The 13,319-nt window shown below is 47.6% G+C and overlaps 2 protein-coding genes across 2 annotated transcripts in view; both read left to right on the forward strand.

Moving 5' to 3' along the window:
- Window positions 1-5,163: 5,163 nt before the first annotated feature.
- Window positions 5,164-11,302, forward strand: LOC135826514 (junction-mediating and -regulatory protein-like). The gene is made up of 4 exons (XM_065339125.1): window positions 5,164-6,905; window positions 8,080-8,166; window positions 8,877-8,972; window positions 9,230-11,302. The coding sequence occupies exons 1-4, from the start codon at window positions 5,496-5,498 to the stop codon at window positions 10,217-10,219; spliced, it is 2,583 nt and encodes an 860-aa protein (XP_065195197.1). The 5' UTR covers window positions 5,164-5,495; the 3' UTR covers window positions 10,220-11,302.
- Window positions 11,303-12,082: 780 nt separating this feature from the next.
- LOC135826524 (mitofusin-2-like) overlaps window positions 12,083-13,319 on the forward strand; it is a 6,703-nt gene continuing 5,466 nt past the window's right edge. Inside the window, exon 1 of the mRNA XM_065339135.1 lies at window positions 12,083-13,319. This exon is cut by the window's right edge and continues 74 nt beyond it. Within this exon, the coding sequence (XP_065195207.1) occupies window positions 12,487-13,319 (833 nt within the window). The 5' untranslated portion in view covers window positions 12,083-12,486.

Here is a 13,319-nt window from a genome sequence, read left to right on the forward strand (position 1 = left end):
TTCTCTAAAGAATATTGATATCTGTGGACGGTACCGGTGCCTTAGTAACATTAGTAAATCTCGCCGACGAATTATATTATCATGTATTGCCTCCAAAAATGCTTGCAATCTGGTATGCATACTAGTAGAGTTGCCTTTTGAACTTCTTAGGAGCCCATCTAAAAAGTAAAAACTAAGGAATGAGCAAAAACTGTTGGCTGTAAATTCTCAGTAAAAATCTACGTACATGTACCGGCATTTAAGGTGGCAGTCTGGGTTCAGAGGGTCAAAAAACAAAGTTTCGATTTTCTGTATTTTTTGACTGGCAGCGTCTTGTGTATGGTCCAAAGGGTTTATCCTGAAAATTTGAGCGTAATCGGGTGCTTCCTTCCGGAGATATAGCCGCGCAAAGTCTGCACAATTGTTTTTGAAATACTGAAATATCAGCAAATTTCTACAAAATTTAGGTTTGCACACTATTCCGATTTTTACCGTCAATCTTTGAGCGATTTCATTAAAATTTTCTGGAGCGACTCCTGGTACTCCTCTGCGCTGCAGACTGACAGCCGCGCACGATGTTTGTCACCATGGCAACCAAGATAACTTTTGCGCATGCGCAAATTCAAAAAAATTCAAATTTCGACTCTCATGATCTCAGCTGATCGCTCTGCTGTTGAAACTAGTTACTTTTGGAGTAATTGTTTTGGAGTAATTGTTTCTTGGAGCTAACCCCTTCGTTGGCTACTATGGGGAAGTCTAGAGCCAAGGGAAAGCCCGGACGATCTAAGAAAAGGAAAAGAACGTTCTATGGAGTGTCTCAGGCGCCGAAGGCTCCCTCTGGTGAAATTTCGCCTGCAAAACAAATTCCTGACTTGCCACTGTCTGATGACGACCTTGAAGTGTCAGCTGAAGCCACGTCTTCAAACAGCGATAGTGATGGAAGTGGCGGTGAAGTCGACAGCAGTTCCTCCGACAGTGACTTGGATGAAGAGTGTGAGGAAGGGGCGCATGGATTTCGCCTGATTGATCTCGAGTGCCTTCAGCAGCTTTTGTCAGCTGCAGTTTGTTGCAGTGGCTGTAATGGCGCAGTCACGATCAGCGAATCGCAACGGGGAGGCCTTGCATCATGCCTGGAGCTTTCCTGTGTTAACTGCGGCGACATAGCAAGCGAATTTATGTCCAAGAAGTTCAATCGGGTCTGGGAGGTGAACAGACGAGCAGTATTCGGAATGCGACTGATTGGCCGTGGACGTCAATCAATGGTAAAGCTGGCGGGTGCACTGAATATGCCATCACCTATGAGTCGGTCGACATTTTACAGCCATGCTAAAGGCCTGCATTCCGCGTCCAAGAGCGTCGCTGAGCGTAGCATGACTGAGGCAGCTGAGAAAGCAGTGTCCGCAGCAGATGGGGGTAGCGATATCGCTGCTTCCTATGACGGTACCTGGATGCGCCGAGGATTCGCATCGCTCTTCGGAGCCTTCACTATAATTGCATATGATGTCGGCAAAGTGGTGGACTGCGAAGTGCTTTCAAAGTTTTGCCACAAGTGCACGCACTTGGCGTCTAGAAAAGAGAAGGGAGAGCTAACCAAAGATGACTATGATCGACAGATTGCCGAACACGATTGCTCAGTCAACACCACTGTATCAGCTCCTGCCATGGAGAGTGCAGCCGCCAAGACTCTGTGGGCCAGGTCCTTTGAGAGCCGCAAGCTGAGGTACACCACCTACATTGGTGATGGAGATACCAAGAGTTTTAAGGCTGTGCGTGACGCTTGTCCGTATGGGCCCGAGGTGCCTGTAGTCAAGGAGGAATGTGTCGGCCACGTTCAAAAACGCATCGGTACCAGCCTAAGAAAGCTGAAGAAAAACCTTGCGGGCAAGAAGCTTGCTGATGGGCGCACTATAGGCGGACGTGGTCGCCTCACGGATGCCATGATCGACAAGCTGCAAGCCTACTATGGCATGGCTGTGCGGAACAACAGCGAAGACTTGCAAGCCATGGCCAGGGCCATATGGGCATCCCTCATGCATCGTGCATCCAGCGACAGTAAACCTCAGCACCAGTATTGTCCGCCTGGAATTAACAGCTGGTGTAGATGGCAGCAGCAACAGGCAGGTGGTGATGTCTACGCCCACCACAATATCCTGCCAGAGGCAGTATGGAAGGAACTGAAGCCGGTCTACATTCGGTTGTCCGACCGGAGTTTGCTCGAGCGCTGCCAGAAGGGTGCTACGCAGAATCGCAACGAAGCGTTCAATGGACTCGTGTGGCAGTTGTGTCCAAAGACAGGCTTTGCATCCGCTCCCACTGTCCAGATGTGCGTCTACCTGGCCGTGGCCTGGTTCAATGATGGAGGTGTGGCAGTGAAACGCGTTCTGGACGAGATGGGCCTCCCTACTGGACACCATACGACACGTCTCATCAAGCTGCTAGACCGTGAGAGACAGGCACATGCTGCCAGAAAGAAGTCAGAAGAAGGGAAGAGGTCACGAAAGAAGCGAAGGAGGATCAGGAAAGGCATCCAGGATGAGCAGCAAGAGGAAGAAGGTTTGACATATGAAGCTGGTGGCTTCGACTAAGTTCTAGTAAGTTCTAGTTGGACAGACATACCTCCATCTGTACTTGCACAGAGCACTTTTTTTCTCCATTTTCCACTGAGTCCCGTACCTCTTAGACAGCGTAGCGAAGAACCTGTAAGTCACAGACCCCATAAACCATACATTTTTGGAAACTGTGAGCATTTATCAAGGTGCTAAGTGTCATGGATTTTTATATTTGTCTAGTAGCTTTGAGTAAAGTGCTACTGATCGAGGACCTAAATTTTGCGCGATTGCATGATTTTTGTTTGACAGCTTGAGTACTTTGTTCTGAATATGATTTCAAAATTCCGCTCCACTTAGCACCTAGGTATATGTGAAGGAAATCCTGTGGAGCACTCAGTTTCTACCCAGCTTCTTTCTGCGTTTGCATATTGCGTCTAAGGTATTGGTGGTACGGCATAATCGCAGATTTGACTATTGTGTCTGCGGATTCCCATGTGTGAGCTTGATTTATACTTCATTGGACTTAGTGAAATACACTGGGTATGTGGTCAAGATTTGAGCAAAATTCATCAATTATTATGGAAGTTACGGCTGTGTTCATGCGGTCGGGCCGCGAACCCAGACTGCCACCTTAACATGTTTTTCGATTTTGACAGCATGTTACAAGGCGAGGACGCGTAGTGCTCCTGACTACAACCATAACCCGGTTGGCAGAGTCCCGGTCTTGCGACCATTTGAACCGTATTGGGAAAACCCAGGTTCGGACCCTCGTTACTCTACGGGTTGGTAGGATTTTTATAATTTTCGTTTTTTGTGTTGTAGAAGTCGTCGTGTTGCCGCCGTAGTATTGTTCACGTTGCTGCCGCTGCAGGGATCACGTCTGGAAAGGATTTGTGATGTTATTTTCTTGTCTTCCTCTGTAATTAAATTATTTGTAATTTATATTTCTTTTTTCTTTTGTTCTTTTGTTCTTTTTCTTTTTTTCTTGTCTTTTTTCAACTTCTGCCCATGGCGTCCTTCTCTCAGCTCGTCAGCTGTAACAGTCATAGTCATCACCATGACGACTGTTGTGAGAAGGTGCTCGCTGCCGACGAGGTTGGTGATGTCCCGACGAGGCCATGGGTAGGCCTTCACCACGTCGGAACACCCCGTCTGCACGTTGGTGTTGTGGTCTGGGTGTTGATGGACGTTGATGTTGTTGTAATAGTTGTTGTTGTAATTGTCGTTGATTGTTGTTGATTGTTGTTGTTGTTGTTGTTGTTAAACTACCAAGCAAGGCTTCTGTATGTACCGGCATTGTAGTCGCTGCCCCCCCCCCCCCCCCCCCCCCATGGTCGCATTCAAGGTCATCGGTATTAACTACTAAGAACGTACTTCAAGTACATGTATAATACGTATGTGCAGTGCATGCTGCTCAATGAAATCAGATCTCATGAATACGTGTACACCAGCCATGTCCCCTTGTATCCGAGTGTGCGGCCCAGTGTCCACAGATCAGGGGCTTGGTTGCACAGCATCTGGTACCACCAGCAATTGATCACACGCTGAGCAATCAATGTGTGCATGTGTTAGCACCAGGGAGTCGTACCCCAGAAATTGGGTATGACTCCCTGGTTGCCACCTCATGATTCGTAGTGGTGTGACGTGGCCCTTCCTGATTGAGAGCGGTGAAACCCTGCAAACGGCCCGATGATCAAAAACACGTGTTGGATGTTGGAAACGTCAAGTCTAGACAAGGCTAGTCAATATCGCTTGTGCTGCATTTCACCTCACTGTCACTCTGGGCTGTCCAGGTTCTGAGATCGGAGGACGAACACCGGCCTACCCTTCACAGGCTGCTGTTAAGAATATACCCCGTCACCACCATAAAACTGAATACTTCTACTAGTAGTCTAAGGTAGTGTACATAACCCGCAAGACTCAAGTGTGTGCAACTCCTGCATACCTGCTGTCCTGACAGAATTTCAAGTTGACGTCACTTTTATGATGTAATCGCGGCTCCTCGCACGAGTGATTTAAAACGTTTGCTCATTGCATCATAAAAAAAGAACGTCAACTGTTACTTGAAATTTTGTTGGGACAGCACTGATTGTGCACTCTTGGGAGTTTTAAACTCCCAAGAGTGCGCAAATCATTGCTGTCGCTGCCCCGGCAACATTAATTGAAATGCTTTCTTGGTAGTACTGTGGATCTACACTGACTGAACCTACATGATTGTTGTTTTTAAAAGTACAGTTATCTACAAGAACCTAGAGTACACTGAGATGTGAAAGCCGGGCCCACTGGTAACTCCTCCCGCATGCCCTCCCCCCCCCCCCCCCCCCCCGCCCCGAACTTCCTAGGTTCTTGGCTTGAGTCCATGACTGGGTAGAGCTCGTACATAACAGCAAGACTAGACTAGTAATTACACGAATTGTACTTAGCTCTTGATAATAGTTCTACACTGGCAGACCGGTTACAGCCACACATACACTTACAGTCGATAGACTGCCAGCGGTCACCATAGTTGCAGTACTAGTACATGTATACCGGTATACAGTACCATGTTCATGAATTCATGCATGTTTTTGTTGTACATTTTACGTCACGCTGTGTTATGTCATACTTGACGTCATGACGAGCGGGATGAATCATTGTAACTATCCAGAAATCCAAAACTATTGGCATGCCTTTCTTCTTGTCTTTCAACGAAATACAGCACAAACTTTCTTCCTCATGACGCTTCTGTATCGATGTGTAACTAGATCACTTCCGAGGCTGTGAGTCAAGTGTGTTGTAGTTCTATCCAAGTTTCTTGAGCAGCCTGGGTGGACTGGCTATCCTGCTGACAAATTAAGGGGTTTATTAGTCCGAGGAGGAAGAACGAAGGGAGTGAAATCTAATGTCTGTTGTGGCCGGTTAGACTCTTGGTCTTACCCGTGGTTGTCTTCTGAGCAAATAAAGAGGAGTTTGCGTAGTGTGGTGGATATGGAGGTGGTTGAAAAGGACCAGGTTCGTACAGATTCAAGTTGTGATGAGCTGGTGGACGATTGGCTTGCCATCAAAACAGATGCCTTTGCCATGAAACCTGACGCAATGAGCGATGGTGCGGATGGCCAAGCAGAACAACAAGGGTCCGAATGGCGTGTTTCTGTCAGCCAAGGCCCTACCTTGTCGCAAGTCGTATTGCAATTTGTGAATTCAGCCTATGATGGGGATGACTCAGACGAGGAGCTACAGAGCCAAGCAGCAAGTGAAGCCAGTACTGTGGACACTGCCTCTGCTGATGTCAGTGATGATTCAGAATATCTCAACGAAGTCTGTACTTTCTGTCAACTGGAAGAGAGACATTCAGCCCTTTCCACCCTTTACCCGCCTGTAGAATGCATACTACCACGACTGCCAAGGGAACCGGCTGGATTTTGGAGCTACTTCGCTTCTATTCAAGTTGACAGCGACATTTACATTGAGCTGGAGAAGTATTTTGCTCATGTGATCCGGTTCTGTGGTGTATCCGTGCTGAAAGAGATCTTCTTTGCAACAGAAGATGATTCCGCCAATGAGTATATGGAGGAGGTGGGAGAACTGAAGCGAAAACGCTTGGTTGAGGCCGAAAGGCAAGACCTTGAAGCTCTGGAAGGTGTATACGAACTTCATGCTCAAGTCACGGATATCGACAACCTTGCAATGTGGCATAGTTTTGAGGACAAGGCCATTGCTGACGCGGAGCGATCCGAACGCAAGCTTTTCAAGTTCAGCTGCCGTCCGTTCTCCACCTTGCAGGAGATGGCGAGTTTCGGTCGAGATCAAGCATTGCAACGAAGCTTGGACGACGATTTGCCTCTAGCTGCCAGAGCAGAAGCGGCACACGAAGAAGATTCTCTTACTCAAGATATGATTGAGTCGCGTGTCGCACTTTTACAGCTGGAGTCCACGTTGTATCAGTCCATAGCTAGCCGCACGGAGAAGAGTATCAAACTGATGCTGGCCGATAAAGACGAGATGTGCCGTTCAGTTGCGCGAGAGAAGGAGTGGTGTGGTATCGGCATGGCGGCACGGCTACACTTGTTAGAGCGCAAGTTTGTGACGTGCTCGGTGGACCTGCTGAGAGTTCACTGTAGGCAGCTGCAGGTGCAGAAGGAGCAAGTTCTCTTGGATATTGCCTCGCTAACCGGAAGCGTGGAAGAAGATCAAGAAACCGTGCACAAGCAGGAAAAGCTGTTTTACGAACTCCACCTCAACCTTCTAGAAACGCACATGGCATTACTGGATGAGAAAGGCAAGCAGATCAAGTTCTGGCTTGAAGACCTGCCACCTTCCGATTCCAGGCGCAAGCAGCAACTTCTTGCGCAAGAAGCGAGCCTGTCAACCAGAAAATCTAGACGGCGTGTTGAGAAGGTAAGAAAGTTTTCACAAGCTGCATTACCCCTTGCATTTCTTTTATAACTAACTTTCTAGTGTGCTGTAGTGAGGAGTGGGGAGTAAACACAATGCGGTCATGCGCCACTGGATGTGTATGTGTGTGCACGTGGGGGGGGGAGAGAAGAACCGCTCCATTGAACGAATCCTTCCCAGGCTTGTTCCCAGCTCACTTGGCTTGATTCGCTTGCAGGAGTCTAAGGTGCCAGAGAGTGCATGAAAGAACTTTGAGCAATTCTATTGCAGTGAAACTGTAGCAGAGACACGGGAGGATGTCATTGCCAGTACGGTACATTCTAGCTGATCCGAGTATTAAATATCTGCTCATGAACACTTGGTCTGTTGATTGCAGCAGTGGCAGCCCTTACAGTATGTGCTGCACTAAATGTCTTCAGATTAGTGCTGGCACGTCAATATTATGTGCGTACATGTACATGTATTGCAATGCATATCCCTTATCCACCTGCTTTCACGTATCCACACTTTTTCTTGGATCTCTGCCCAAAGGGACTATTTTACTGTTGCACGGTTTGCTGGTGGCGAGTTGATGAGACCAAGCACAGGTGTATCGTAGCAAAAAGTACCCGCGCCTATTGCTGTAGGCTGTGGGGTCACACACTGCAGATTGTATTGCTGTTTGAAGTCCCACCTACGGAATCACGTTGAAATGGTTGTTAACCGGAGTGAAAAATGTGCAAAGGTGTAAAAAACACTGTGAGTATTCACAGAAGGAACCAGAGTGCTTTGTCCAAACCTGTTTTGTTTGGGCAGGGCAGTGGTTTGTACTGTTGCTTCTAAGCGCAACAGCTTTTGCCGTTGTATACATGTTTTCCATGGCTGTCGGTGCATTGCAAGGCCTGTGCTATTGTGCGCACATTTGTCCTTCCCTGGCGCGAATTGATAACATTTCGCCGTACATGTACTTTACTATAATTATGTTGTCTTCTGTGGAGTATCTGTACTTCAACTTCAGGGCTTTTACCTGCACGTTGCATTAGTCTGTCGTGGAGTGTGGGCTTTTACCTGCACGTGGCATTAGTCTGTCGTGGAGTGTGGGCTTTTACCTGCACGTGGCATTGGTCTGTCGTGGAGTGTATGCTTTTTTTGAGCAGCTTGTGTTTTGTTCATCTGCCCGCTGTTTCTCGGTGTGTAGAAAATCTGTGAAAAGAATGCCAAAGAATTGAAGTTGGATCTGTTCTCACATGAGAAGAGCACTGTTGCGCAGACAGCTGTGTCTAAGGTATGTGTGAACTGTTGGTCACCTCACTTCACAAGTCGTGTTGTTTTACACACCTTGAGGTATTTCAAATACACGTACTTGAAGTACTATTGAAAGTACTTGTACAATCAGAGTCTCTTTGTCTGTCAAATCCTGTAAATAGGATTCCCCCCCCCCCCCCATTTTGAATTCTGATTATGTTTTCCCGAAGCGAACCAAACAGTATTATGGTTTCCATGATCATCAAAGATGATGTCCGCAAAGTTTGACCAACATCTGACCTTTGGTTTGGTCCAACTAGGTCTTTGTAAAGGAGTGTTTCATTCACTCTTTCAATTTTCTATACGAGCATACAGGATTTAGCCACTTCAATTATTTTGTGAGGCACCTCCCAGTTTTCTAGGCCATGAAAGCCTGAGTTTGAAATCTGTTCTGATCAGGAGTGAGCGTCAATTCCTACCCACCCCCTTCTTCATTTTGTCCCAAGATTTCCTATGCCTTTTTTAGGGTCGCATCATCTGGGTCATCCCTATTAATTAGTCGAATCAACAAATAGTAATACAGGTGGACGGTTGTGGGGATATCATCTCACTTGTGACTATTTTGAGCATAGAAAATTGCTTTCAAGTCAAGTCCTGCATATTAGTGGTTTAGTAACTTGAATCAGAAATAAGCGACCGGACAGAAGGAATAAGAGCTGTGCTTGAGGGATGGCTGTGCATGGTGTGCAGATTCAGGAAGTACGGGAGTTCGAAGCCAAACATCTTGAGGAGGAGCGGCGCAAATCACATCGCAAGGCATTGGGCAGAGTGAAGGAATACCGGACTGTAAGTATTTTTTATTTTTATTTTTTACTTCGGGAACAGTAGGGATAGTGTGGCCATGCGCCAGTATGTGAGCTTTGGTGAATTCTTTTCTTCTTCTTTTTCCAATCAATCAACTGAAGCGGATATGCCTCCAGAAAACCCAGACATTGTATTTGCAGAATCAATCTCCTTTCTAGCTTCCTGGCTCGGAAGAAGTTGTTTATGATCTTTGATTTTTTTGCGCCATCTCCGCTTGGTATGTCTATGTAATCTTGCAGAAAAATTACAAACCGCCAGAGGTGCTGCCACCACGTTATCAACCACCGTCACTGAGAAACTCCAAACCTCCACGCCAAAAGACTGCGAACCCGTCAACATCGTCTATCCTGGCATCTAGTATGTCATCATTGCGCGTGGGAGCACCGAAGGCTGCCCTTGTTCAACAACAGGCCGCATCGCGGACAGCAGCAGCTGGAAAGAGAACATCACAACTCAAGTCCGCAAGTGCAAAGAAAAGCTCTTCTGCGGGGAAGTCACCTGCTAAGAAAGCATCGACGTCGTCAAAAACTGACAAATCTAGTAATGCAGCTTCTGTATCTACTGGCAACGATGCAGTTGCTGCTTCGCCTGCTGCTCAGACAGTACAAGCAGCAGCAGCACCACCTCCTCCACCGCCGCCGCCACCACCACCGCCGCCATCTATACCAGCAGCACCAGCAGCATCAAGCACTGCATCTGGCGCAACAGCATCCAGTCAATCTGCGCTGTCCGGCATGCTGTCGTCCGATCCGATGGCTGCACTTAGGCCTTCGGTGAGTCGTGATGCAGCCAAGCCAACTGCTACTGGTACTGGTGGTGGTGATGCTTCGGGGAAGACAATATCAACTGGAGCTATAGCCGAAGGTCTCAAGCAGTTACGACGCGTGGAGAGACCGGAAGCCAGTGCTACGATCAGCCCACCAAGTGGCAGCATATCCAGCAGTGATATCCAACAACGACTGAGCTGTCTACGTAGAGTTGAGCGAGATGCAGCGGGAGAGCCAATCATCTCTTCCAGTCACCAGCGACTGCGTATGGAAAGAGCAAAGCAGTCTGCAGCTCGGAGGCAGTCTGGATCCGCTCACATTCCCGAAGAGCCTAATGAGGAATGGCGTGATATGCTCTCTGCCCGTTTAGATAGAATGGCTCGGTTTATTGATCCTGTCGATGATGATGACGGCAATGATGCCATTGATGCAGGTAGTGGCGATGATGATGAGTTCAGCTAGTTGAGTTCTGTGAGTTGATGCTGAAAAGGTGTGATACTCTGTGCTCAGTGTACCATTGGCCTTACTCATGCACACTGTCTTGTTCTAAATTATACCGGTGTGCAGGCTGGTAATCCTAGGGAGTAATTGGTGCAGCTTGCCACTGGCCTATAATGTAAGTCTGTACAAGATCAAACAAATCGTGTGCCGCCGCTTTTGTCCCCGAGTACGGGTAGTCTGTTGATACACTATGGGCATGGCTGTGATTTGCTTTCCGGTAACACAGTGATGGTGCACCAGTGTCTGTCACTGTTACTGCTTGAATTGCAGGCATTCTCTTGCTGGAGATCGTGTACTGTTTCTCTCTGTATGTGGAGTACCAGATGTAGACTTGCCCTGCCCTGCGCTGCCGTAGTAAACGTACGACGTTAACCTTGATGTAAACCCTGTTTCTCTGTTTACCTGCTAGGTCGTATATACTTGTCACCTGTACCATGTCTACACCCTGTGTGTTAGTCCGAACCTACACCGTAGCTAGGTGTCGTCTGTGTGTTCATATTACTGTTTTTATCTCGTCGTTAGTTAGCTTGCACATCCGAAGATCAAGTGCGGGCGCTGGTTCTTTCCCTTATTGTTTTTGTAGTCCCACAATCAGCATTGATTCTATGCCGTGTAGATATGGCCACGATAACCATGCCCATGGCCTCCTTGTCCTGTGTGTACGTATGTCACATGGCTCAGAGTAGCATAACTACTGCAGTTGGACTTCTCTGCTCTCTGTCACATTTATATTTTGGATGTAGTTTTTAAAAGTTTTACCTGCTTCTCATCTGCTACAATTTATTTTCCTCGTCTTTGTTTTGTCCTGTCACACTTGCCCAGCAGCCTTGCTTGGGTATGCATGCTTGTGTCTTGTCTTGACACCGCTGGAAATCGCAAAGTGATGCGTATTGTGTTTTACAAGTAGGCTTTCTTCTCACTCCTGAAGGCCGATGCCTGGCCAAGCATGCATTCTCACCGATTGTTCTGCTCGTTGTCGGCTGAATCATCAAATGTGAAACACCTGAATCTACCGTGAGAACTGGCTGGTTTAGTTCTGCTGGATTCCAAACTGGAGACAAGAGTGCAGTCCGGGCGGAAACGTCGATGCCGACGACTCCCTGATGCTGGCAAGTACAACTTGTACATAGCCCGGTATCTGGTGTTCTAATCAGGCAGCCTTAAACGCATCCGTATGTGGGTATCTCTACTTCTGAGTTTTAACAATCATGTAGTGGTTCATGTATGACACTTGTCAAGTTTCAAGTACTGAGGATGTTATTCCGTGATGCGTTGAACGCGTCGGGTTTTCGGGAATCACGGAATGCCTGCCTGTGCTCAACTGTGTGTGTGTGAAAAATGGCTAAATACAAAGTACATTTTTCAAGGTGGAACAACGTTCACTGGCTGGAGAAGTGCTGCTGTTATTATTCCTGTTCCAAGTTTTCTATTAGTACAACCAAGAGTACATAACCCCTGGTACAACAGAATGCATAATAATTATTAGAGTACATGCACGTGTACTTAGAATGCGGAATGGATACCATTTCTAGGGAGATAGCACAATGTCATGCACATGCGCATATGCACACGATAATCAGCTAGGAAATGGAGCAGAAAATGACTCCACATGACTACGTGACCATGGTGACTGACGTCTACAATTACTTAGCGTTACGTCTAGTAGTAGAGTCTACAATGTGGTAGTTGTAGTGTCGCGATCTACATGATTGAATACAGTCACGTCAGTGTTTGAACTGTTCACGTCACGTGCCATTCCACTCGTGTAGTGAGCGGCTAAATACCATGAATGATTACTTCGACCAACTATATAAAGATAGTTACTTTTTCGTGAAGGTGTTCCTCAAATCTCTTCCTCATTCGGTACGGTACCGCTGTACCGCTACACCAGTATGATCTCTTCGTCATTCTGTATGATCTCAATCTCTCATTCTTGGACTTTGAGTCTTTCGGATATGTACAAGCTGAAGATAGTGGGGGTATCACGCTGCTCCAATGTTACAAACTGAGTGTGGCTCGATAACATCTTTCCAGTACTCGAAGCCGTGCTAATTCGCTTGCTTTCAGTTAGGAGGCGTTAGCGTCACTTCCACAGGCAAGATGTTGCATGTGTTGGATCGAGACAGCTTAAAATAGTAACCTGGACCAGAGGTCTGTACACCTCAATCATGTCAATGGCAAGCTGATAAATCAATGATGATTCACGTGATGGCCGTTTCTGAATTCTGATGTCGAGGGATCTGCAACCAGAGGCTCGGAGCATGAAGCCGACCCCCACCCATAAGGCGAACATTCAGTATCATGCTTACTGCATCAGACAGGAGAGAAGCGTACAGTCTGATTGTGTGTGGGACATGAGCAGAAAAGACTGCAACACACGGCCACGTCGTTTGCCACAGGGTCGAGGGACGTCTGGTACACGGGCCATTTTTCTATTCAAAATACTGCTGTGCAGTCGGGCAATCAGTCTGTGCGCTGGACTGGACGACTCTGGTGTGCCAGCCGGGGATCAGAGAAGACTGGACATGCTACACTACAAGTATGTGAAAAACCGTCTGCTGGAAAGCCTACATCGGCAAAGTCAACTCTTGCAAACGGTCGTCAACCTGCTTGCAGGCAACACGAGCACTGCTGCATCGTGTGAATCATCAGAGCAAGCGGATACGGATGCGGACATGCGTCCTATCTCTACAGAGGCGCTGCATGCGTTCAACCAAGGTCCGTACGGAACAGGACATACTGACACCGCCGCCAGTGCAGGTCGTTCTGATGATGCCCCGGTGGGATCTGACACACCACCGCGGCCAACCCGGGCATCAATGAGTGGTCAGCGAGCACAGCGGTCGGCATCGTTACTCATCGTGCAAAAGCTGCACTCGCGTAATCAGGAAGCTATTGGGCGCCTTGACCAGGCATTGCGAATTGTCCTCGTTGGGCATGTGAGCCATGGCAAGAGTCTTCTGGTGAATGCTCTCCTCAAGCAACAAGTCTTGCCGTCCAATGTCGGCCCCATCTCCTACTTCTCAGTGATTGTGCGGGGAACGGATGACGAACAGCCACA

This window comes from Sycon ciliatum, chromosome 1 (genome assembly GCF_964019385.1).
Source record: "Sycon ciliatum chromosome 1, ocSycCili1.1, whole genome shotgun sequence".
Taxonomy (NCBI): Eukaryota; Metazoa; Porifera; class Calcarea; order Leucosolenida; family Sycettidae; genus Sycon; species Sycon ciliatum.